The sequence below is a fragment of the Anolis sagrei genome, chromosome 2, assembly GCF_037176765.1.
Source record: "Anolis sagrei isolate rAnoSag1 chromosome 2, rAnoSag1.mat, whole genome shotgun sequence".
Taxonomy (NCBI): domain Eukaryota; kingdom Metazoa; phylum Chordata; class Lepidosauria; order Squamata; family Dactyloidae; genus Anolis; species Anolis sagrei.
This window is the reverse complement of record NC_090022.1, coordinates 166,641,124-166,668,783: the sequence shown is the minus strand read 5'-3', so window position 1 is coordinate 166,668,783 and position 27,660 is coordinate 166,641,124. Positions and strand designations below refer to the sequence as shown.

At 41.5% G+C, this 27,660-nt stretch overlaps 1 protein-coding gene across 2 annotated transcripts in view; it reads left to right on the top strand.

Annotated features, from left to right (window-relative positions):
• The window catches only part of VANGL1 (VANGL planar cell polarity protein 1), a 61,139-nt gene that overhangs the window by 19,622 nt on the left and 13,857 nt on the right, over positions 1-27,660 (top strand). Inside the window, exons 5-7 of one of the 2 annotated variants that reach the window (XM_060763419.2) lie at positions 18,219-18,352; positions 21,363-21,401; positions 21,937-22,069. In XM_060763419.2, coding sequence (XP_060619402.1) covers positions 18,219-18,352; positions 21,363-21,401; positions 21,937-22,069 — 306 coding nt within the window. The remainder of the gene's footprint in view (positions 1-18,218; positions 18,353-21,362; positions 21,402-21,936; positions 22,070-27,660) is intronic. The other variant, XM_060763420.2, reaches the window with a different exon arrangement.

Genomic DNA, 27,660 nt, shown 5'->3' with positions numbered 1-27,660 from the left:
GGGTTGGACTGGATGGCCCATGAGGTCTCTTCCAACTCTTTGATTCTATGATTCTATGATTGACAAATGGATTGGGAAGTTTTCAATCACATGCTTTTCCGATCTGTTGTCAAACATTTGGGGACCCACTTTGCAGATGGCATCTTCATGTTCAAATGTTCATGGATAATGACACAAACATGTTCATGAGAAATCCCCATGATGTCTGCTATTCCTTTAGCTGAAATTCGCTGATTCTCCAGTAGGAGGTTGCTAACAGCACTGACAATCGCCAGAACAACAACCACTCTCAGTCATCCAGAATGTTCCTCATCATTGGTGCTGAAGTGGCCCGTTTTAAATTTGGCAATCCAGTTCTTAACTGTAGAATATGAAGGGCATTGATCCCCCAATGTCTGTGATATATCACCATGAATATCCTTCTTGGACTTCCTTTGCAGAAACAGGAATTTTATCACTCCTCTGCTCTCATTTTCTGTGAATATCACCTTAGACTCCGCCATTTTGTTTTCCCGCATGCCTAGATCACTGTTGCCATAAGCTACAAACACAAAATTTTGAAAACATACATTAGACACATAAGGCTTTCATGTGATGTAACATTCGTTACCATAGAAACAAAAAAGAACACAAAGCTAAAGACTCAAGTCAACTCTACATTATGATAATCGTCTCTGAGGATTATCTAGGCAAGATTTATTCAAAGGAGTATTGCTATTGTGTTTCCCTCAGAGTATGACGTGTCTAGGGTTATCCAGAGGGTCTCTATGGCTGAACAGGGATTCAAATAATAGTTTCCCAGAATCCCAGTCCAACATTCAAGCCATTACACTGTCTCATAGTATATTTGTTAGGACCACTAACATTGTATCAAAATTGTATAAATGTGACTCAAATGTTTTGGTTTTTTAATTATTATTTTTACAACTTCACTAGGCAAAATAGTGCAAGAATTAGAATAGGGAATACACAAGGTTGTCAAAATCTGACCTTGTGTGTTGGCCAGAGACATACACACTGCAAGAGACTTACACACTGGCCAACACACAAGGTCAGATTTTTCCTTATGTTATCCTTTCACATATTTATATGTGCTGATCATGTATCCTCTCAGGCATCTCTTCTGCAGACAGAATATACCCAACTCTTTAATCCATTCGTCATAGGAATTCATGGTCTCCAGACGTTTGATCATTTTAGTACCCCTCCTCTGGACATGTTAGCATTTTTACGAATGAAGCAAAGTGTTTGAGGGACATCCGTAGGGATACCAAGGTGCTTGTTTATAAAGCTATTGTCCTCCCAATCCTGCTATACGCCTGCGAAACATGGACTGTCTACAGATGTCACATGCAACTCCTGGAACGATTCTATCAGCGCTGCCTCCGGAAAATCCTGCACATCTCTTGGGAAGACAAGCGGACAAATGTCAGCGTGCTGGAAGAAGCGAAGACCAAGCAATGGTCCTCCACCATCAACTCCGCTGGACTGGCCATGTTGTCCATATGCTTGACCACCGTCTCCCAAAGCAGTTGCTCTACTCTGAACTCAAGAACGGAAAACGGAATGTTGGAGGACAGGAAAAGAGATTTAAAGTTGGTCTCAAAGCCAGCCTTAAAAACTCTGGCATAGACACTGAGAACTGGGAAGCCCTGGCCCTTGAGCGCTCCATTTGGTGGTCAGCTGTGATCAGCAGTGCTGTAGAATTTGAAGAGGCACGCATGGAGGGCGAAAGAGAGAAACATGCCAAGAGGAAGGCGTGTCAAACCGGGACTGCCCCCCACCTGGAAACCAATGCCCTCACTGTGGGAGAAGATGCAGATCAAGAATAGGGCTCCACAGTCACCTATGGACCCACCCCCAGGATACTACACTTGGAGGACTATCATCCTCGGGCTACGAGGGATCGCCTAAGTGAAGCGAAGCTGCGATGGCCAGTTAATGGCGTTTTCTCTCCATTTCCAATTACTAGAGTCATTGTTTAGGAAATCATAACTATTTTTTGTTGAGGAAAACATATGAAAACTATCAGTAACCTGTCGCATGTCTTCCTCTCTCCACACTTTTCGGAATCTGTTCCCTATCCTTGACAGTCAGCGGCATTTTGTCTGTGAACTCTTCCCAAGAGTTTGATTAGGTGATTTTAGAGACCAACAAGTCTTTGAAGTCTTGTATGTTTAGGGTGTACCAAAATAACATGACAATAAGAATAGTGATTATTTTCTTTTTTTCTTTTTTGATTTTTTAAAAACCTCTCCATATTTTGCTTGAAGATTGGGCTGAAAGAAAAGTTGCTGGGGAATTGTAGAGGCCTGTAGGAGCCCTTGATACAGTAGTTCTCTCTCTCTTTTTTTAAAATAATCTTTATTAGAAATATTTCAATATATGTATAAAAGTGGGGGATCGGAGGTAAAGGGATGGTTTTTGGCGGGGGGGGGGGAGGATGTGGAAGGGGGGGTAAGGAAGGGGAGGGGTCCTATACAAAAAAAAATCTAAGGGGGCTGGGGGGCATGTGGGAGAGAGGGGGAGGAGGGGTATGGATTTGGTTTGGGGGGGGGGGATAAAAAAGGGGAGGAGGTGGACTTCCCGGTCTTCTTTCTCTGCGTTTTGGCTTTCTTAAGTTTCTTGAGGGTTCTTACAAAAGTTTCTTCCTGTAGTTTCTCCCTTCTAATCTTGTTCTTCCTCTCTTTTTCCTTTCTTCTCACCTCTTTCCAGGGGTTCTCAACCTTTCTAATGCCACAATCCCTTAATACAGTTCCTCATGTGGTGGTGACCCCCAACAATAAAATTACTTTCGTTGCTACTTCATAACTGTAATTTTGCTATTGTTATGAATTGTAATGTAAATATCTGATATGCAGGGTGTATTTTCATTCACTGGATCAATCTGGGCACAAATACCCAATACACCCAAATCTGAATACTGGTGGGGTTGGGGGGAGTCATTCGGGAGTTGTGATTTCTGGGATTTATGGTTCAAATCGGGTACAATTAAAGAGCATCCTGAACTCCACCAATGATAGAATTGAACCAAATTTGGCACACATAATTCCCATGAACAAAAGAAAATACTGGCAGGGTTTGGTGGGCACTTGGAGTTGTAGTTCACCTACATCCAGAGAGCACTGTGTACTCAAACAATGGAGGATCTGGACCAAACTTGACACGAATACTCCATATGCCCAAGTGTGAACACTGGTGGAGTTTGGGGAAAATAGACATTGACCTTTGGGATTTGTAATTACTGGGATTTATAGTTTGCGTAAAATCAAAGAGTTTTCTGAACTCCACCAACAATAGAATTGGGCCAAACTTGACACACGGAATCCCCTTGACCAACAGAAAATACTGTGTTTTCTGATGGTCTTCGGTGACCCCTCTGATGCCCCCTCGTGACCCCCCAGAGGTCCCGACCCCCAGGTTGAGAAACACTGTGGGCTTGGAGCGCTATGGATTCCTCCTATGTTTGGAAGGAGTGTCAGTATTACTGCAGCTGTTCTGGCCGTTTGTTGATGGACGGAAAGAAGACATGAAGCAGGAAGGGCACCTTTAAAATAGTACTTCTTAAGATATCAGATGAATTGGCCTGGCATTTCTGCATCTAATGTGCTGGCGCCGTATTTCTGGCCATTGACTACAATTGTAAAGTTTCAACAGGTGGCTTAGAAATTGGTACCGCTGCACAGACTCCCATTTTGAGTGGCACTGCTTTAAATATTACAGGTATGCCACTTTGAAACCTGGAATCAATGTGGTGTAATTGTTTGAATGTTGTATTATGACTCTGGAGACCAATATTCCAATCCTTGTGTTGTCACTAAAGCCACAAAGCAATTTCACCTGAAGCATAAGGTCCAGCCACTATGAAACCCCTCCTTAATGCTTAAGTAATGTTTTAAGTCATTTACATTTGGTTACCTAGCTACCTTGCCTATTGGTATATTTCTTCCATTAATTTTGCTGTTTCCCAAGGAAATTTAGTAAGCAAGATTTCAAGGATGGAAATGGGGCTGTTCTGAGGCTAATCTGGGTGCTTGCACACTCCTGGTGGCTGCCACATAGTGCATTTGGATATGCTTCAATGCTACAAGGCTAGAGCTCTAGTTGACAAGTAGCAGTGTCATGTTCTGTCAGTTTGATTAGAGAGAGAAACCACTGACGTTTAATAGACTACAGAATCAAGTGTTTCAATGTTTCTCCCCATGTATACATGGTCATCTAGAGCAGTGCTTCTCAACCTTCCCAATGGAAAGACCCCTTCATACAGTTCCTTATGATGTGATCCCCAACCATAACATTATTTTCATTGCTACTTCATAACTGTCATTATTTTCATTGCTACTTCATAATGTAAATATCTGATATGCAGGGTGCATTTTCATTCACCAAATATAGCACAAATACCCAATATGTCCAAATTTGAATACTGGTAGGGTTGGGGGGGGGGGTTGGTTTTGTCATTTGGGAGTTGTAATTGCTGGGATTGATAGTTCACCTACAATCAAAGAGCAGTCTGAACTCCACCAATGATGGAATTAAACCAAACTTGGCACGCAGAACTCCCATGACCAACAGAAAACACTAGAAGGGTTTGGTGGGCATTGACCTTGAGTTTTGGAGTTGTAGTTCACCTACATGCAGAGAGAAGTGTGGACTCAAACAATGGTGGATCTGGACCAAACTTGGCACAAGTATTCAATATGCCCAAATATGAACACAGATGGAGTTTATGGAAAACAGACCTTGACATTTGGGAGTTGTAGTTGCTAGGATTTATAGTTCACCCACAAAGAGCATTCTGAACCCCACCAATGATAGAATTGGACCAAACTTCCTACACAGAACCCCCATGCCTTTAAGGGACTTTCTGGTTCACGCCTCCCTTCAGCCTTGCACGTTCTCCCTCACTCACACATGCGCCAAGCATGCCTGCTCTCCTTTTCCCGCTTAGAGTCTCAAAAACAGTCCTTCCCTTGGCCGAGAGGCCGGCTAATCACAGTGGAGGAGGGCTTTTGGTGAGAGGATTTGTCGTCTGTTTCCAAAAAAGAAAAGAAGGATAGGCAGAGAGATCTTCAGCTTTCTCTGCCAAAGGGGTTCCTAAGACCATCAGAAACATATGTTTTCCGATTGTCTTTGACGATCCTCTGAAACCCACTCACGCCCCCCCCCCCCAGGGGTCCCAACCCTCATGTTGAGAAACACTGATCTAGAGCCTTCTCTGGGATATACCAGTTTTGTGTACAGATTATGAGGGAGCATTCAAACACTCAGTGCCCCACTACTAGCACTGCCGGATTCTTAAAACAACAATAAGAATAGTTGACATTCATGACATGGTAGCACAGTAGATGTGCATATGTGGTGTAGAATTATTGCAGTTTGACATCACTGTAACTGTCATGGCTTAATTCTAGGGTTTTTTGGAAGTTCTGGTTTGGCAAAGACTCTGTAAAACTACAACTTCCAGGATTCCATAGCATTGTGCCATGGCAGTTATAGTGCTGTTAAACTGGATTAATTCTACAGTGTAAATTCACCCTAAGATATAAATGACAATAGGTCCAGAGGCACATGGAAGCAAATGTTCCAATTGAAAGTATTGTTTATTTTGTTATGTATTTAATTAATTATGGTAATATCCTGCCTTTCCCCCAAAAGAGAGTTCAAGGCATCTTAAAATGATTTAAAAACACACTATTTAACCAAACTTCTGTTTTAAAAACATAAGTTAAATCTAGTTTCAAAAATGTATTTAGCACATAATAATATAGAAAAAGAACATTTCCTCCATTAAAAGCTTCATCTAATACTACATAATGAAAACCAAATGCCTGCCTAAGTAAAAAGGTCTTTGCCTATTGCAGGAAGAGCATTCCATGATTTTGAAGCAGCCGCTGAAAATGTAGAGGAGAAACTATTTTCAGTGCGTAAGAGAGTACTGTAGTAAGCCACTGTATGAACCATACCACAACTTTCCATTGTAGAAAATGTTGACTATACATTTTTCAACTGTGCAATAAAAATGTTAACATACACATACACATACACACACACACGAGTAAGCCAGGATTGCCCATAGTTTCCAATAATGAACGAGTTTGAATCCAATAACGTATTTGTTTCATTCAGACTCTACTAATCTGGGAAGAGTAAATGTGAGAGGAGAAGACCATGCCAACTCCACCTTTCCTCTGTTGCCCTTTACAAGTGAGGAGTGGAAGTAGAGAGCCTCTTCTGTTCATAGAAATCCAGGATTGGACCTTTGGTTTTCCAAGGAGTCTTCACTTCAAAATCTTTTTCTCTACACAGTAGAAATAGCAAAGGATTTAGCTGGTCTACCGTACACCATTCACACATTTACACTTGATCTGGTTTATCAACACTTGGTGTTAATAATGCGTCCTTCTCTGCATATCTAGATTGCGGTCTGAAATTAGTTATAGTTTTCTGCAACCAAACTTGAGGAAGCTGTTCTTTAAATGTGAAAAGGATGCATAGTCAGCCCCCCACATTTGCAGAGGGTTAGGGACTGATCCCCTGTGAAAGTGGGAGAAACACAAATTAAAAAATGCTGTTTTATTGAACTTACGAGAACATGTATCTAGGAATCTTTAGGTCTTACAGTATGACTCTGTTGTCAATTACCACTGGAAGTTAATCATAGGATCATACTGGACACCATAAAAACCCTAAAAATTCTTAGACACCATAGTAGTCAAATCCACAAATAATCAAATCTGCAAACCTAAATGGGCAACTGTATTGAACTCATTCTGACTGTCCCAACTCACTTTGCACTAGCACTAGTCCAGACGCCTCAACAAAATGATGGGTTAGGGAAATCCATAGTAATTATTGTTCTAAATATGGATGACACAATCACAAGTGTCTGCTTGGTCTCAAAATATGGCACTTTTGTGTTTTATGACTTTTAAGATCTGTTGCAGTTGTTGTTTCAAACAATGTAGTCTCAGTAGTAGGTCTTCATTTTTACTGATCAAGATTGAAAATTCCATGGATTAATTCTGCTTTGCACTGTACTATGTTCCAAACGCTTGGAGGTACTAATACTGACCCTGGCCCAAGTATGACAAATGACAGCGAGGAAAGGTGTTGGGAGTTGCAGTGCAGCAATATCTCCCACCCCTCAATTTCAGTCTCAATTAGGTAGATAGAGATTGAGGAAGGAGAGCATTGGGAAAAGCATATATGTAGATGTATATGTGGGTAAATAAGGTTTATATAAATTGAAGAGCCTAGCCCAGTGTTCCTCAAGATGTTTGAAAGGGATTGTAGACAAATTCATTGAGGATAAATGTCTCAGGGGCTATTGTCCTCGTAGCTGAATGGACCCACAGTGATCAAAGGCAGTGTATCTCTGAAAATGGAGCATGTGTCAATATGATGACATCATTTTGCCTTCAATTGTTTACATTTTGGCCAAATCTTTACGTGTTAGTTAAATATTGGCATGGGAGTCCTTGGGTCAATCCTCATAGCTGTAGATCATATTCCCTAATTGCTCTTTGCTCCATGTGGACCAAGAAAAGATAGATATGAGCCTCTTGAGAGGCAAACTGTTCCCTCTTTTGTGGTGTGGGCAACCCTAGCATAGGAGGTTGGATTCTGGCAAACCAGGTCTCCCTCTTCTTATGCACACATGCATGTACTATGCTTTTTCCTCTCCTTCCCCTCTGCTTCTTTACCTCCTGTCTGCTGAAAGAGAGAGGAGGATATTGCTAGGCAACAGGCTTGTGTATTCTCACTGCTTCTGGGTGTAGTCCTACCAGCAGAATGGCAACTGCTGAGGAATTGGCATGTAGAAATGAATAGTGACGTGTATTAAATGTTATTTTAGAATCATCGATTGGGAAGAGACCTTGTGGACCATCAAATTAGCGATGACCACATTCCTTTCTAAGTGATTAGTGATTAACGATCTTTTCCAGAATCTTTCCTGATATTGATGTCAGGATGGTAATTGTTTGAGTCGTCCCTTTTTCCCTTCTTGAAGTTAGGGAACACATTTGCCCTCCTCCAATCTGCTGGGACTTGTCCCGTTCTTCAAGAACTGTCAAAGATGATTGCCAGTGTTTCTGAAATAACTTCTGCTAATTCTTTCAATACTCTTGGATGTAGTTTGCATGCTTTCTTTTTAAATCATCCCTTTCCTTTTCTTTTTTTTGCTGTCAAAAAGAGTTCAGTTGCTCAACCTATTACAAATCCACCTAACAGTAGTATTGTCTGCCACATTTTATTAGTTTGTTTGCAAGAAGGTCATGGGAAACCTTACCAGAGGCCTTACTGAAATTAAGGCATGTGGCCAACTGTTTGTGACTTACTCTGATGTTGACTTCTAGTTTGATATGGGGTGCTGATTTTAAGAACTGTCAACTCATAGCTGATTGGATCAATTTCATTTGCTCCAGTTGGGCATACTGATAATGTGCTATGAGGCCACTCGAGGTAATATAATCAGACCTCTTTTATCCCCTTTTGGGGGATAGGTTTCAAGAAGTTGGTAGCCTCCTAATTCCAGAGTGATGCAGTCCTGGATAATACAGGTTTTCTATAGAATATTCAAATAATATTTGTTAGGTTTTAAGCAAATGCCACTCCTTAGTTGCCAGATAAGATATCCATTGCCACTTGAATACTGATTATTTCAATCAGCCCAGGAGTTTGCACGCTGCAATATTTTTCTAGATTACCTGTTAGAGACTGAAGTGTAAGAGACTATGCTCCTGTGGTTCTAGCAAGTAGGGCTGGGGCAATTTATCCCAGCACTATGCAGTATATGCTATCAAATTCTTCAATAGTGTTCTTCATGCTGTTTCATATCCATACGAAAAACTGAAAGTGTTTTCTGGTCCTTCTCAAAGTGCCTTATAGTTAGTCAGGCCACTAATGGGACTTCCCAAAGTGGGTGATATTGCCCTCCTGAAGGCACTGGAGTGGCATTAGCCTCTCTATCCCCTTGAATCCCTAGTAAACATTTTCATTTTTTTTGGCAGAGTCTATAGCCATCAATGTTTTGTAGAGAAACGTGTGTGGAATTATTCCTCTGCTTTCATAGCCTGCCATGTAATGATTTTCTTTTAAAAATATCTATAGTGGTTTTGTCCATTCAGCATCTAAAGACTTCAGACCCAGATCAAAGATTCTTTTTAGAATGCCTATCTGTTGGTAATTAAAGTTACAAGAGAGATTGGTAACCTTACTGTAGTTTCATAGTTTCTCAAATCTCTAACTCATTCAAATGTTTAGTTCATCTGGGTTTCTTTAGTATTCTTGGAACAAATTTGAATGTGATTGGGCATCTTATTATTTCCTCCCAACACACTAAAATGTTTTTGCATAAGTTTCTGAGCCAAGGCAATAAAACCCCTAGTCATTGATGGACTAAAACATTTTCTGTTAGGCTGTTTTGCTTAGGCATCCATGATGTGTAACCCTACCACCACCACTTGAAGGTGCCCTAATGGAAGGTCAGCCTTTAATCTTACTGAAGGGCTACAGATGGAGCTGAAAGAACCATCTATATTAAATAACCCTGAAGTATTTGGAAAGGTGGGTTTGTGTGGTTTGAAATGCAGAAAGTGCTTGCCTTTTATCTGAATATTCTGTTAACGTTCTACCTTAGTTAACATTCCATGTTTGTCTTCCCAATACCGACAGTTGGTGGTTTGGGAAGGCCGTTTGAAATAACATGTTCATTGGTCTTCTTTATATCTTTGCAAAGCACAGAGTAGAAAGGGTTTTGGCACACTGGTTGCATGTTTGGAACTTTCTTAGATTTAGAAGCAGCTTCGAAGCCAGTTTTCTGGACTTAAAGAATTCAGGCTGGGTTAAATATCAAGACAAAAAGGATATAAAGGTTAAAACATGGAGAAGTGATTTTGAGCATGATAATGTAGCCTGTGTTCATTCAGAGGAATACCTACAAGCCACTTTATTCATTCATTTATTTATTTCAAGCATTTATATCCCATCCTTCTCACCTCCAAAGAGGGACTCAGGACAGCTTACAATATGCACCCATCAGGAGCTGACACAGTACATTAAAATCACAGATAAAATTACACACAATTAAAACAATTATAAAACATTCAATTTAAACGTTAAACATCATTGCAGAAGTATATGAGAAGCTTGGCCTCTCGCTGAACACAAAGAAAACTAAAGTGCTCTACCAGCAAGCACCAAACAATCCCTCTACAATGCCAGAAATAAAGCTTAATGGTGTAATGCTAGGAAATGCGACAATTTCCATTACCCAGGATGTAGGTGAACTACAACTCCCAAACTCAAAGTCAATGCCCACCAAACCCTTCCAGCATTTTCTGTTGGCCATGGGAGTTCTGTGTGCCAAGTTTGGTTCAATTCCATTGTTGATGGAGTTCAGAATGCTCTTTGATTGTAGGTGAACTATAAATTCCAGCAACTACAACTCCCAAATGACAAAATCATAATTTTTGAATGATGGTCACTCTTTTTGTTGTGAGACGTTTTGTTGCCAAATTTGGTGTGATTTCATTAATTGGTTCTTTTGTTTTTAAGGTACTCATTATTCACAGAGCATTTTTTTATATAGACCACTGCAGCAGATAATCTGAAGCAGTTTGTTCTTACCTTTTAATAGACAATTACTACACTTGAATATTTTTTCCATTTATTTATTTATTTGTATTGTATTGTTTTACCTCACTCCCACCCTCCGCCCCTCCCCCTGGACATACAGTTTGTACAATACACTATCGAAATTACATTTGAAGTATCACTCTTAATCTCATTTTTTCCACTCCACATCTTAATACATTCTCTAAATCATTCCTAACTGGATCCCACATAACCTTAATTATTATAACATATTCTATTTTATCTATATTGTTCAATTTACAATTTGTTATTTCCACATTTAATGTATTATATAACTTTATCAGAGTCTACTTTATCTTTTCAACACCTCACTAAAACAATTTGCGCACACACTATTGATTTGTCAATGACTCTTTCCTTTTATACATTATACACTCCTGATATCCTTGCATGTAATACATTTCTATTGGCTATTATTATTTGAAGATTTAACAGTCTATTAATTTCTCCTTCAGTCATTCTCCGGTATAACTGTACTCTATCACATTCCCATATCATGTAATTAAACACACACCTTTGTTTACAACCATGTCAACACCTGTCCTTTACCCCTGGTAAATAACGTGAAAGTTGTGCAGGAGTCCTTTACCATTTTGCACTACTTTTGAATCTTGAAACAATTGTGAGCTACTTCTCCATCCCAATTTGTCAGGGACAAGTGATTTGGCAGATGTGGCTCCTTCTGTGATAGGAGGAGCCTTCTGTGATAGGCAGAGGCGGCCCTAGGTAAGCAAACAGTATTTTGCCCCACCGCCACCACCACCAATCACTGATATATATTTTCTGTTCGTAGTGGGATTTCTGTGTGCCAGATTTGGTTCAGTTCCATCATTGGTGGAGTTAAGAATGCTCTTTGATTGTAGGTGAACTATACATCCCAGTAACTACAACTTGCATATGTCAAGGTCTATTTTTCCCCAAGAGTGCCCCTGGGCAAAATCAACTATACTGCAAATGCTTACTTTGCATAATGGGTTGAGCCACCCCTGGCGATAGGAGCTTGATTTTTGTTCATTTAAGGTATTTCTATACCACTTCTTGGAAACCAAGCAAGCAAGCAGCCTGTATCAAACACTTCACTCCCCACTTACTTCCCTCCCCTGCATCTGCAATGAACTAATGGATATATTTCCCTTCCAGAGGTCTGTTTCATCAAAATACTTTGCTTTTAATGTTCTCTATGTTTCTGTAGTCTGGCATGATTCTCTGTAAATGTCCCTCATTTTCTTAATATTCTCATGTCTTGGATTTCTTCTATATTGTTGGGCATAGAGAGTGACTGGAATTGGTCCTAGAAACAGGCTTGCAAGATGAGGGGAGAGGAGATAAAGGCAGTTTAAAGAGGGTAGGTAATTTGTGTACACAGAGCTTTTTGCTGCTCCAGATGCCTAATACCATTTTGGGATGACACAGGAGCACACACTGCTGCAGCTGCCACCTGACTTGCCACATCATGCTCTGACTTGACTCTTGTGCTGATTTCACCACCCAGGCAGTAGGGGTTTATTATCTGCTCAAGGTGAATGTATGTTGCTGCACACCTTTTTCAGCACTACACTATTCCTGACTAGGTGTCAAGCTATTTTGAAGGGAAATTGTGGCCTCCTTTCAAAACAACAAAGCAGCAGCTCCAATGTTTTATCCTTTGGTGTGGTATTGTATATTTGGCTTGATTGTTGTGAATGACCAATTGATGAGTGGTTAACATTCCATAAGGATTTGTGCTGGAGGCTTAGGGAAAACATATTTGTAGGCCCCCCCAGAACAATTCTATGGTATGCATCAGACAAAAGCCCAATACATCCTTATCATTGTTTTAGGTAAGGATAATAGAGTTTATGCAAAAATCATATTATACGAAGGTCCCTCACGCCATACATGGACCTGTTGTACCTAAGAAATCTTCCATCAGTGTCACTCCCACTCCCACTTTTGCTGCTGTCCATGAACTATTTGGTCCATTTAGTATGACTCCTCAACAATAGCCTGCCTAACATGGGAGACCCCATCAGCAGCACATCAGTGTGGCCTCTTCCATCATAGAAGCACAGAGTCCTTCCATCACATAAAAATAGAGAAGGTCAATGAGTAGAGCAGAGCTTTCCAACACATTAATGCATTGGTTGTAGCAGGTAGATGTGTTGCACAAATGTTAGGAGAAGCCCCTGAGTCTGTGTGAAATAAGTAATAAATCATATATTAAAAATATATGAATGAAAGGTTTTCACATGATATCTTGTGTTCCCATACGTGTCCATATCTCTGGTTTGCTACAAAGACTGAATTTCAGTGTTGCAAAGTGATGCATGTCTAAAAAGCAACTTGAAAGGTTTGGAAAGCTCTGGAGTAGAGAATTTGAGAAGATATTATAGACCTGAACAAGGAGGAGAGTTTTGATTTGAATGCCAGTTTTGCTGAATTGAAAAGTAACATAAAAACAACCCATAGGAGTTGTGTACCATGTATCTCTCATGTAATGAAACCTGCATATTTGAATGTTTGTTAAGATTATAATAAGCAATAATAAGAATCTTTCTTGTTAGTGGTTTTAGCTGATTTAGAGCATTAACACTGAGTTCTTCTGTGAAATGATTGAAATCCAACAACGTGGGGAGGCATGTGCCTATATTCTATAGATAGGTGATTGGAGCAAACTTCCTTTGATTTAACTGGAACGTATTACTCAGCTGCTAACATCTGGTTGGAGCCATTCTACGGTCCTTAATTAACTCTCACCTAATAATAGGAAAGGACCTGTACTTGATCAGACCCTTTCCCTCTTCTCCCCACTTTTTGGGTCCAGCAATATATTTCTGCTTGACCCTTAGCACCATGACTTCACACTTCCCCTCACAACTCATAGCTCTTTTACTGCCTGACTTCTTGTTTAGCCTTTTTAAAATAATTTCTGAGTCCTGTTTTCTTCCCATTTCACTCATTAATGGAACATTTTTGGAGTTTTTCCCCTCTCCTAACTAACTTTATTTTTGTTGTTCGTTTCCACATGACTATGTACCCTTAAATAAACAGTAGTCCTATGTGGAAAGAAAAGAATATGTGTGAGTATACTCTTGGTCTCAGGATGAGTTAGCTCCCATGGCTTTATGGTTCATAATGTGGAACCAGCACAACTGAGTTATCAAGGGAGGCACTTTCCTCTTGATGTGGGCAAGCACATTTAGTAATGCCGCCCGAGGTCTCTTTTGAGCATGTGCTCATTTTCCAAATTGTTGTGACCTTTCTGGTTTTCTTGTTAGTGCCATCCATGTAATTAAGACTTGCTCCACTCTGCCTGATGATTTCAGTTGCTTTTCCCCCCCTTTAAGAGGTTACAGAGGGGAATCCGCATGGAAATGGCAGCAAGTCTGTGATTGAAACGACTCCCTGTTTGCTTAAAGCTTCAAATAGCTTGGAGGCAACCCCCCCCCCCCCACCCAAAAGAATGTTAAATGCCAGGATAGGGAAGGGCTAACTGATTCTCCTGCACTAAACTTCACACAGAGCACTGTTGCCAGGACAAATATCAGCTCTGAATAGGGCATAGTTTGGATTTGGGTTGGAAGAAGACCGTTGCTGGAGAAAGGGTGAAAAACATTTACTTTGTGCAGCAGCCACACCCCACAGTCGACACAGGGAGGATGCTTTCAAGCATAAAAATAACTCAGCATTTTCCACTTGTAAGACATTACATGATGTGAGGTAACTGGTTGGGGAATGGCTGGAGCATCTTTCAAAAAGAAGTATGCAGATGCATCTCCTTATTGAAATCTATCAGTGCTGGAATTCTAGTAGAAATATTTTTAGAAATGTTTGATAGAGCAAGACTAAATCTTTCACTAAACAGGTTTGTCAGTGAGAAATTTACGGGCTTCACGCAGTTTCAAGAACATAGCAGCAAAGCAAAATACCACATCTATCCAGTTAAAAAACCCTTACACTGCAAGTGAGGCTAGCTGCTCTAGGCCTGTCTGGATAAAAAGGTTTGTACTAGCCAATGCAAAAATCAACAGGGAGGAACATGCCCATCTTTCTTCTGTAGCCTACTGTGGGGTGGCCACTCCTGATGTCTGTGGTTTAGTTTTATTTATTTTAAAATTTTAAAGAAGACAAGTGGCCACAACTACTTTAATGTGAAGAGCTGCAAAGACAGTGGTTCTCGGCCTGTGAGTCCCCAGATGTTTTGGCCTTCAGCTCCCAGAAATTCTAACAGCTGGTAAACTGGCTGGGATTTCTGGGAGTTGTAGGCCAAAATACCTGGGAACCCACAGGTTGAGAACCATTGTACTAAGACACAGAGAGATAGATAGGTACGCATGCATACACATACATGCACACACAATTGTGACATCACAGGGACAAAGATATTTTCTTAGTAAATAAGGATGACTAGCAACCAAAGCTTTGATGTGAATTGCTCTCAGCTACTTGAGGAGTTGGAGAAAATAGAAAGAATGGTAGATCCAATGTGGTTCCATGCTCAGTAACTCCTCTTGCGTGTTGCAGTGATTTATCTGGGAAAGGGTTAGGTGTGACCATACTTTGTAACATCCTTTCTCCAAAATGTTTGCGACCATAAGCATTTTTCACTTTACATATATTGGGTTTTTGGTAGATTTGATTTGAATTATACACAATGAAATACCTTGGAGATGGGACCCAAGTCTGAACACGAAATTCATTGATGCTTCATATATAGTTTATACCCATAACCTGAGGGTTATTTTATACATTATTTTATAAATTTTATATTTTTGTGCATGATTCAAAGTCTGTGTACAATGAGTCATCAGAAAGTGGTGCTACCTCTGCCATCCATGTAGAAAATTTTGCAGTTTGGAGTATTTTGAATTTTGGAATTCCAGATAAGGGAATGCTCAACCTGTACTATGGAAGAAGCAGGAAACTAGGGCTAGGCTGGAGAGTGAACCACCATGATTGGAAGAAGAAACAGAAGGAACAGGGGTCCTTTCACACTGCACCATACTATGATTCCTCTTCAGCTGTTATGACAACATCCTATGGAGTTCTGTGGTTGGCAGTACAGGGGGGACATTGGAAGCTTCACCCAGGGAGCTCTTCCTCTTGTGCCTCTGATGGGAGCACAAGCCTCAGAATTCCATAGGATGCGGTCATGGCAGTTGGATAGGGGAATCATAGCGCTATGGTGGTCTAGGGCAGGGATCCTCAAACTTTTCAAACGGAGGACCAGTTCAAAGTCCCTCAGACTGTTGGGCCTGTAATTCTTCAAAAAAACACGAACAAATTCCTATGCACACTGCACGTATCTTATTTGTAGTGCCAAAAACCATGAAAGAACAATATTTAAAATGAAGAACCATTTTACTCCACATAAACCAACATAAACTTACCAGTATTTCAATGAGAAGCGAGGGCCTGCGTGCGATTAATGAAATGATTGTTGTTTATTGCTGCCGACTCTTGGTGACATCACGGACCAGCCCATGCCAGAGTACCTTATCGGCTGTCGCTACCCCAGGTCCTTCAAGATCAAGCCAGTCACTTCAAGGATACCATCCATCCATCTTGCCCTTGGTCGGTCCCTCTTCCTTTTTCCTTCCTTTTTCCTCAGCATCATTATCTTCTCCAAGTTTTCCCGTCTTCTGTGGCCGAAGTACTTCATTTTTGCCTACTATGTCCTTCCCTCCAGTGAGCTTGTTGTTTATTCGTTCAGTCACTTTCAACTCTTTGTGACCTCATGAACCATGCCAGAACTCCCTCCAGTCAGCAGTTGGGCATTATTTCCTGGAATATGGATTGGTCTTATGGTCCAAGGCACTCTCAGAATTTTCCTCCAACACCACAGTTCAAAAGCATCTATCTTCCTTCAATCAGCCTTACTTATGGTCCAGCTCTCATATCCATAGGTTACTACAGGGAATACCATTGCTTCAACTTCGTGCCAGTGTGATGTCTCTACTTTTCACTAGTTTATTGAGATTGGTCGCTGCTCTCCTCCCAAGAAGTAAATGTCATCTTATTTCCTGGCTGCAGTCTGCATCTGCATCAATTTTCATGCCTAGAAATACAAAGTCTCACTGCCTCCACATTTTCTTCCTCTATTTGCCTGTTAGCAATCAGTCTGGTTGCTATAATCTTGTTTTTTTTTTAATGTTTAACTGCAACCCAGCCTTTGCACTTTCTTCTTTCACCTTGGTTATAAGGCTTCTCAGCTCCTCCTCGCTTTAAGCCATCAAAGTGGTATCATCTGCATATCTAATGTTGTTAATGTTTCATCCATGACATAGGCAGCAATATATAGAACTTAGTAATAGATATCTGGGTTAATGTTTCATCCAGCAATTTTAACTCCAGTCTTGGATTCATCAAGCCCCGCACATCGCACAATGTGCTCTGTATACAAATTTGAATAGGTTGGGTGAGAGGATACAGCTCTGCCATACTCCTTTCCCAATGTTGAACCAGTCTGTTGTTCTGTGGTCTGTTCTTACTTTAGCTATTTGGTCATTATACTGATTTCTCAGGAGACAGTTAAGGTGACTTGGTATCCCCATGAAATAATCAAGTTAATTAGGATTGTTGTTCTTATGTGACTTCAAGTTGTTTCAGAGATAGGGCCACAGTAAATCTAATTTTTAGGATGGGGAAATCATCTTGGAAGGCCACATCTGGCCCTTAGTTTGGGGACCTCTGGTCTAGGGAGTTCTGGAGAGAACAGTTAGGACAAATTGGAATGATATTCAGTTTACTCAACATGGAGCAGAACCTGAGGAGGTGTGTGTGTACACACGTTTGGGGATGCAAAGTGAATATTTCTGAAAAAGAAAAAGTAGTGATTGGAGTGAGTAGATACAAACATTTAGATTAATTCTGCCTGAGATAAAGAACTATGGATTCAAATGAATGGTGTTTTTTATATTCTGAGGTTTAGGACACAGCTTCTTAAAATTTCTCCACTCACAATTCATTTCCATCTGAGATATTTTTACATGACCCCTGGTACATACAATAGATATAAAAATCTAACATTTGCTGGTAATAAACAGCATATGTAAGGCTTGCTAAACAGGTTGGTTTTCCTTTTTGTGCAATATAGCTGAAGCATTTTTGGCAGAGTCCACTGTAAACATTGTATGTTGTTGCTTATAGATTCATGCACATATCTAGGTGGATTCAGAAACCTTTTAGTGTTGTCAAATTTTTCATTACTCAAACTTTGAGCTGAGTCAACCCCATTTGAGATTGGGACCCAACCCATGGTTTAAAAAGTAGTGGCTTAGTATACATTTTTGTATTATGTTCAGACTTTTGGAAATATTATTTTTCTTTTAATATTGCAAGTTTGCCTTCCTGTGAAATATTTATGTATTTGTGTGTGTGTGTGATAGAGAGAACCGAGACCAGCTATGCATGCCACAGCAAACACTTTGTGAGGACTCTCGTAGCATTTTTCAATGTTTCTAAATTTATCCAGAGCCCAGAGTACAGTAAACCCATGGAAACTGTTGTCAGCACCAGTGTGGAGATGTCTCCATTGAATGCACCTTAAGAATCTGTTTCTTCCCATTTCTCTTTTCCAGCATCCAGCGGGCTGCTTTAGTTATCCTGGAAAATTACTACAGAGACTTTGCAGTCTATAACCCAATGTTGTTAACAGCTTCTAAAGCACGGGCAGCAAAGCACATGGCAGGCCTGAAGGTCTACAGTGTTGATGGTAGGTCCAAAGAGGAGAAGCTGGTGGGATTGTTTGGGAACCGATACACTTCCTTATTACCTTTCTCTTCCTTGCCCTTTGGCTGCAGGGGAAAAATCCAAACTTTCCTTTCTTGGAGGACTTTTCCAGAGAGGCATGTGAAGCACTTTTCACAGGCTGAGAGATTCATTGTAACTGGTAGACACGGAGCATATTCACACCTTGTTCTGTATTGGGCTTAGCAATTTCTGTAGTACTGTGTTACTGACAGGTAGGAATTTCTGGGGGCATGTCCCAAGACACACGTGCAAATTTGAGCTTCTAAAAGCCTCTCTCTCTCTTTCTCACTGTCTTAACTCCATAATAAGTAAACAACATCTGCTATTTTTTCAGTCACTTTTAATCTTTTCCCAGCAAAAGGTAGAAGAAACTGTAGACTGTTAAGATTTGCAATGTTTCAGATTATTCATAGTCACTACTGCAGGGATCCACAAACTTTTTAAACGGAGAGCCAGGTCACAGTCCCTCAAACTGTTGGAGGGCCGGATTATAATTTGAAAAAACATGAATGAATTCCTATACACACTACACATATCTCATTTGTAGTGCCAAATCACTTAAAACAATACAATAATTAAAATGAACAATTTTAACAAATATAAACTTATTAGTTTTTCAATGCAAAGTGTGGGCCTGCTTTGGCTGATGAGATAGGATTGTTGTTGTTTTTGTGTGCTTTCAAGTCGTTTCAGACTTAGGTTGACCCTGAGTGAGGGCCAGGTAAATGACCTTGGAGGGCCATATCTGGCCCCTGGGCCTTAGTTTGAGGACCCCTGCACTACTGGGTGGGTCTTGTTTGGGCTCCATCCATACTAGAAGAGGAACCTTGTAACTGTCAGAGACCTGTACACAGAATCTCTGGAAACACAGCCACTCACTGTCCTGTAGTCAAAGGCAGTCCGAAGTCATATACAGCAATCAGTTCAACAAGGACAAAGCATATAAATAGTCCAGAGTTCTTTCCAAGGGTCAAAGCCAAGCAATCTCACCAACTCAAGCCATAGTCCAAAACTTTGTCCAGTCGTCAAGGTCCAATCAAAGGGTTCACCAACAAGGATTCAGACTGTAGCAGTTCCACAACATTACTCCCAGCAAACTACCAGATCCAGCCTCCAGCTATTTATGCTACTTTCACAAGTGCTCTCATCTCTGCAACTCTGTATCTCTACTTCCCCAAGGCTCCTGATCCTGCTCTGCAGGAGTAGATTTCTCAGTGTCATGCCACTGCTCTCTGCTTGTTCCTGACTCAGATGATGGGGCAAAGAAGCCCTTCATCTTCATCATAAGCCCTGACAGTAGTTTTGATGTTTACACATGTGTTGTAGGGATGGGTGCGAGGGGAAAGCTGAAAGGACAATTGTCCCTCAACGCACACACAGAACTTTCTAAACTTTTCCTGTTGCAGTGCTACATTGCTTGGATTTATCCAAACACTTCATACTTAGGGATAGGCTGGGACAGTACTATATTAAGAAGTGCATGGGTGTTCCAGTCACCTGGTTTCTCTTCCACTCTACTTGCCCCAACCCTGATATTCCCATATAAGAATACTATAAGCCATTAATATAAGTACATTATTATTTCCCTGAATAGATTCTGGATTTTTTTTGGTCCTATTTAGACTTAGAAAAGACATATGGCAATCCATAAAAGTTTGCCTTAGAAAGGGCGAAAAGTCCTGCATTTTTCCACAGGTATTTCAGAATCTGAGCTTGTTTCGCACTCTATCTCTCTGCAGGTCCACCTTCCCCTGAAGCGTTTCCTGCTGCCCCCCTTACAATATCTCTCTTTTCTTAAGTAGGAACAGTAGGAACAGCAAAAACAGACAAATGGGGCAAGGGGGAGCCATGCCTCATCCCTTTTCTTCACTCTGATGTACTGAGGTGGGCCTCAGGAGATGGAGTTCTCCAAGGCATGATTTTTTGACAGAGCTGTTCCTTTTTTGATCCTCTTCCTTCCCGTTTCACTTTCCTGCTTTTCTTTCTTTCGTTTTTTCAGTTTAACCATACACTTAATTTCAAGACTTGCATACTTGGTCTGACTTTTGGTTCTTTCTGGCACTACTTTTGCTTTAGGGTAGACGTTAGAGCTGCCCATAAGAATGGAGACATTCACAATTTCCCCATGGCTGGGTTAGAGCACCATCATGTACCTTGCTTCCCTCTTACTAAAAGAAAAGAAAGCAGTAAAGACGAAAGGGATTTTTGACATTGTTCAAGTATTTTGATTTACCTATTTCTTCATATATATGTGAGTAGCAAACATGTTTGCATTTTTATTCCTAATGTGAGGCTGTAATTTTATGCACATTAGGCATAAAATTATAGACATGTTTGCCAGTCTCATATCTACCTCATTGACTTAAAGTGGGATGTGTGACTGTCTTGACATGCTGAAGAAAGCTGAACCTGTGAGCCATTTCTCTCCTTTGTGTTCAGTCACTTTTGTCCCCCTTTCTACTGATTTTTGTGGTCATCTGGACCGAAGAAAAAAGGGAGTTTGGGCTGGATTCCTCCAGTGCCATGACCTGGAATGTATTTTGAGGAAAGATCATAATTTAGTAATAGGGTGCAGACTTTGTATGCAGAAGATTCCTAATGCCGTCTGTAATATTTCCATTAAACTTGGGACAGTGTCAACTGATAGACTGAAATAGTTCCTGAAAAGCCATTCACATTGAATGGAATAGACAGTGCACTGCAATTGGGCCAGGGTCCTCTATGTGTTCTGTTTTTCTGGTTGGGGCCATCTTCTTTTGTCCAAAAACGCTCTTGTTCTGCTTTTGGTGCGTCATTTTATCATGTCTGGCAGTGCTTTGTTTTTTTGTCCATTGTCTTGTGTCATTTGATGTTCTTATTTTCTGTCTTTGTTTTTGTTTCCTTTGAATCTCCTCCCAACCTTCCTCCCTGATTCTCCTGTCTCCTTTCATGCTCGTTCTTTCTTGTTGCTGAATTGCTGAATTGTGTTCCAGCTGCCCTTGTAGCCAAACTGAAAATGTATTTAGCAGATGGTAAGTGGCACTTTGGTGTGTGTGTGTCCCCTGTCTCTTGAGTGTTGCTCAATGTTGTTTTGTGTACTAATTTATATTTCTGTCAAATTTATTGTTCTTACTCTCTTTTGTTGTTGATCTTTGTTTGTTGTGTGGGGTATACATCTAGACTACATTTAAACTTTCTGTCCACTGAGAATCTCTTCCACTGGGTGTTTCAGAAAAAAAATACTCAAACCTTTGGTCTGAGCCCAGGAATCATTGTGCCGGGAAGGGGCTTTAGTGTCTTTGGGAATTATGGAACATATGTAATGTAGCTTTAGGGCAGTGCTTCTCAACCTGTGGGTCCCCAGATGTTTTGCTTTTCAACTTTCAGAAATCCTAACTGCTGGTAAACTGGATGGGGTTTCTGGGAGTTGTAGACCAAAACACCTGGGAACCAACAGGCTGGGAATCACTGCTTTTGGACATCATGACTTACCTGCTACTGACAGAATCTTCTTTTTAAGACTCACTTTTCCTAATTGTCCCTGTTCCTTTCTGTCTCTCTTTGAAGGACCAGATACCAATGCTGCTGGGCAGTCCAGAGCCATGATTGCTGCTGCAGCTCACCGCAGGGATTCCAGTCACAATGAACTCTATTATGAAGAAGCGGACTATGAGCGAAGGGTCAGAAAACGCCGAGCAAGGTAAAAATTCTTTATAGGTCAACCGCTGGAAGCCATTCCTCTTTGGTCTGAAATGAGAATACTCTCTCTCACACACAGACTCTTATGTAGTCTCACAGACAGCTCTTGTACAACTGCACCCCAGTAGATGCATGATCCACCTTTCAGTGGGAAAGAGTAAAATGAGAGATGCCTGTGAAAATATGAAAAAAATATGACAAAAAACTGCTATGGATTCCTCTCTGAGATTAGAGAGGAATTGATGCCTTCACTGTATAAGAGCTTAGCAGCTTGATTGAGTCTGAATTGATGTTTTTATATGTGTTTTATTTTATTGTATTTTATATTGTGTTCACTTTTGTGTTTATTTTTAGGCACTTTGTGCTCTCTGTAAGCTGTCCTGAGTCCCTTTGGGGAGATGGTGGTCGGATATAAGAATATTGTTGTGGGTTCTTATTGTGGGTTCTTATACCTGGCAAATGAGAACACTCACCTGAATTCTCATACCCTTACGTGAAAAGGGGAAAGCAAATTAAAACTCCAGCCATATACTAGTTGCCTATAGTGGGAGCACACAAGGAAGTGGTAAAAGGCAGAATTAGAGCTAGGAGATGGATTTGGATTAGGGTGGGCATGGCCAAAAACCAGTTTCTAATTATGAAAGTGGGATGTGTGTCCTCCTCACAATTTTTCCAGTGCTGTATTTCAGTGTCACATTATCTTGATGTTGCCTTCTGACATCCTATCCTGTTACATTTATTTATTTATTTATTTATTTCGTGTACTTCTACCCCGCCCTTCTCAACCCCCGAGGGGGGACTCAGGGCGGCTTACAAAAAGGCACAATTTGATGCCTACACAATAATACAAATAAACGTGTAAAACAGCAATTAAAACAATTAAGACAGTTAAAACAATCAATATATATCACAATCAATAAACCAATCTCAAGCTCAGCATTCGCCAATTCAGAGTCCATATTTCATTCTACATTATCTATTCTTATCGGTCATCATAGTCCTTTATTCATCTGTCAGATTGCCCAAACGTCTGGTCCCAAATCCATGTTTTTAATTTCCTTCTAAAGGAAAGGAGGGATGTCGCTGATTTAATTTCCCCAAGGAGAATATTCCACAGGTGAGGGGTCACCACCAAGAAGGCCCTGCTCCTCATCCCTGCCAATCTCGCTTGTGATAGAGGCGGGGCCAAGAGCAGGGCCTCCCCAGAAGATCTTAAACTCCGAGGCGGGACGTAGAGGGAGATCCGTTCGGACAGATACGCTGGGCCCGAACCATATAGGGTTTTGTGGGACAAAACCAGCACTTTGAATTGTGCTCGGAATTGGATCGGCAGCCAGTGGAGCTGACATAGCAGAGGGGTGGTATGCTCCCTGTATGACGCTCCGGTGACTAATCTGGCTGCTTCTCTCTGGACTAATTGAAGATTCCGAACAGTCTTCAAAGGCAACCCCACGTAGAGTGCGTTGCAGTAATCTAATCGGGATGTAACAAGAGCGTGGACCACTGTGGCCAGATTCGACTTCCCAAGGTACGGGCGCAGCTGGCGCACAAGTTTTAATTGTGCAAAAGCTCTCCCGGCCACCGCCGAGACCTGGGGTTCCAGGCTCAGCAATGAATCCAGGATCACTCCCAAGCTGCGAACCTGCATCTTCAGGGGGAGTGTAACCCCATCTAACACAGGCTGTAACCCTATGCCCTGTTCGGACTTACGACTGACCAGTAGGACCTCTGTCTTGTCTGGATTCAATTTCAATTTGTTAGCTCTCATCCAGTCCAACACAGCAGCCAAGCACCCATTCAAGGTCTGGACAGCCTCCTTGGTGACAGGTGAGAAGGAGTGACAGATTTGGACATCATCTGCATAGAGATAACATCTCATTCCGAAACTCCGAATGATCTCCCCCAGCGGCTTCATGTAGATGTTAAATAACATCGGGGACAGAATTGAACCCTGTGGGACTCCACACAGCAATTGTTTTGAGGCCGAACAGGTGTCACCCAGTAACACCTTCTGGGACTGTCCCTCAAGAAAGGATCGGAGCCATTGCAGAGCAGTGCCCCTGAGCCCCATATCTATGAGGCGCCCCAAAAGGATACCGTGATCGACGGTATCGAAGGCCGCTGAGAGGTCCAGCAGAACTAACAGGGACACACTCCCCCTGTCCAGTTCCCGGCGAAGATCATCTACCAAGGCGACCAAGGCTTTCTCAGTTCCATGTCCCGGCCTAAAGCCAGACAGTACCGGGTCTAGATAATCAGTGTCTATCAGAAATCCCTGGAGTTGTGTTGCCACCACACGTTCCATGACTTTGCCCAAGTAGGGGAGATTGGAAACTGGCCGATAGTTGTCTAATTGAGTGGGATCCAGTTATGGTTTCTTCAACAGCGGTTTTATGATAGCTTGTTTTAAGCTCGCTGGAAACTTTCCCTCCTGTAAGGAGGCATTAACCACCACCTTCACCCACTCTGCCAAACCCCCTCTGGCTTCTTTTATCAGCCAGGATGGACAGGGGTCTAGGATGCATGTGGTAGGTTGCACCTCTCCAAGGATCCTGTCAACATCCTCAAGCTGAACCAAGTGAAATGAATCCAACAAAACCGGACAAGCAGATGCTCCCCAGAGACCGCTGTTAATATGGCGTTAAAATCCAACCAAATCTGCGCAATTTTATCTGCGAAGAATCGAGCAAATGTTTCACAGCGAGCCACCGTGTTATCAGGGGCCTTGAATTTCGGCAGATTTAACAGACCCCTGACAACTCAGAAAAGCTCAGCTGGATGATTCTTCGCAGATGCAATGTTGGCGGCAAGAAATGTTTTCTGTGCCGCCACTATTGCCACATCGTAGGACCTTTAAAAGGCGTTCAGATGTGTTTGGGCTAAATTGGTGGGACTCTGGCGCCACACGCACTCTAGCCTCCTCTTCTTTCGCTTCATCGCTGCCAGCTCCTCAGTTAACCAAGGGGCCAGTTTAGCTCGGCTGTTCGAGAGGGGGTTCCGGAGCGATTGTATCAATTGCCCTGGTCATCTCACTGTCCCAGCGAGAGACCAGAGCATCGACAGAGGAGGTGGGAAAATCCCCAAGAGCCGTCAGGAAGCCATTTGGATCCATAAGTCTTCTGGGGTGGACCATTCTAATGGGTCCACCACCCCTGCGGAGGTTATGAGGCACAGTTAGTATAAACCTGATCAGATGGTGATCGGTCCATGGCAAATCTGCTCTGTATCATCTGCTCTTTTTTTAGGACTACAACTCATATCCATTTTCAAACTACAGCCCCTATAATCCATACTTTCTCTTTTGTGAAGCGTTGGTTACATAAGCTGAGCAAACAAATGGTTATATCTATTATATCTAACCCAAGTAACAATCCCCTTTTGTGGCCAGTTGTCATTGTCTGGTTGAAACATCTTTTCCATCAAAATGATGGAATCTTTGTTGTTCTCCTGATGAGAAACAACATCAAGAAGCTGTAACTTTTTCCTGCTCGTAGGGGTCAGTACTGAACTTACTGAGGATCTACAATCTCATATCAATGAAGGAAAACAGCATAAAATCATTGCAGTCATTATAAGGCAGAAGGCAAGGTGTTGCTATACAAGCTTTGTTGGGCTCTGCTGCAAGAGGGACCCTGGGGCCTGAGTTTTGCCATCCAGCTTTGCTGCCTGCTCAGCCCTGGGCTTAACCATGAGGAGACCTGCAGCCACACCCTCATTCCAGCCAGCTGACCCAGCAGCCTCCAAGGAGAGAGAACAAAAAGTTTGACCTAGAGGCCTGGAAGAGCTTTGTTGGGCTTTGCTGCAAGAGGGACTCTGGGGTCTGAGTATTGCCATCCAGCTTTGCTGCCTTCTCAGCCCTTCCCACCAATCATATTTCTACTATTTCATGCATTTTTGTTCAATCTTCTTTGATTGGTTGATATAATGACAACAGGTAGTATTTAACCAAGCACACAATCCTCCTTCTTTGTTAAGTAAATAATCTATAGAGGAGACCTGCAGCCACACCCTCATTTCAGCCAGCTGACCCAGCTCGGCACGCTGCTACTTTAATGGCCGCACCACCCATTGCCCGGGTGCCGGAATACCTGCGCTGGGTGCCTCCATAGCCACGCTGCCCATCATTTGGACATTGAAACACCCGTGTGAGCGTTCGTTTTCGGGGTTCTCCTGTTGCTTCAGACCACTTTTTCCATCAGCCCACTTTGGTTGGGATTCTGTGTTTACTTTTAAGCTCTTTTTTGTATTTATATTTGTATGTTTGTTTATTTTTAAGCTTTTTTATTGTATTTCTATTTAAATTACTTCTACGCTTGTTATTGTATTTATATTCAAATTATTATCTCATGTTTATTATTGTATGTTTAAATTGTATTGTATTGTATGTTTAAATTGATATGTTAACTGTTTAAATTCATATGTTATGTTTATTATTATATGTGTAATGCGGCATTGTATGCCATGGATTGTAAGCCACCCTGAGTCCCCCACTGGGATGAGAAGGGTGGGGTATAAATGTAGTATAATAATATAAACAATATAACAATCATCACTGCAATTACAATTAAAGTTTTTTGACAACCTGAGGTCAGGCAACCATGACGTTAACCATTCCCACCAATTATATTTCTATTTCATGCATTTTTGTTCAATCTTCTTTGATTGGTTGATATAATGACAACAGGTAGTATTTAACTAAGCACACAATCCCCCGTCTTTGTTAAGTAAATAATCTATAGCCAATTGATGCTGCATTAACATGCTAGCCAGAGAATCTACTTCTGTCTGGATGGCTTGTCGACCTTTTGCAGTTTCATTTGACAATTGCTGTAGCTGTGCTGACAGGTGCTGAATTTGTCTAAAGGGGCCCAAGTTGTTGTGGTTCAAACAGGTAAATATTATCAAGGTCATATCCATATCTTTCATCATATGCCCTTTTTATTCTATCCCAGCCAGGCTGTTTATCACAAGCTTTTTGGGATTGTTCTTTGCTAAAGAACCCCAATCCCTCTGGTATCCAATAGTACATGGTCCATTCCAGACTGGGGGTAATATTTTTTCTCCCCAATTTCCACATAGCCAATGCAATCCTGAGCCTAATCCATCCAGTCCCGCCCCATTGTGCATACTAACATCTTGTAACTTCTGTAATGCCATTTGACCTCTATTATTTCCATTTATGGGACTGGTCTTTTGCCCCACATCTCTAGCAAAATTGACATTTTGCAAATCTGTGATGTTCCACTCTGTTAAATTAAGAAGGGGGGCTGGCATGAGAGACCAGCTTTGGAGGTGACTGCAGGGCCAAACAATCTTTTACATGCATCCCCTCAGCAATGAAATGTATCAATTCATGAAGAGTATTTTTCGCCATCCTGTCCAGATCAAGTGTCTTATCAAGCTTAGAGTCATAGAATCATCGAGTTGGAAGAGACCTCATGGGCCATCCAGTCCAACCCCCTGCCAAGAAGCAGGGATATTGCATTCAAAGCACCCCTGACAGATGGCTATCTAGCCTCTGTTTAAAAACCTCCAAAGAAAGAGCCTCCACCACACTCCGGGGCAGAGAGTTCCACTGCTGAACAGTTCTCA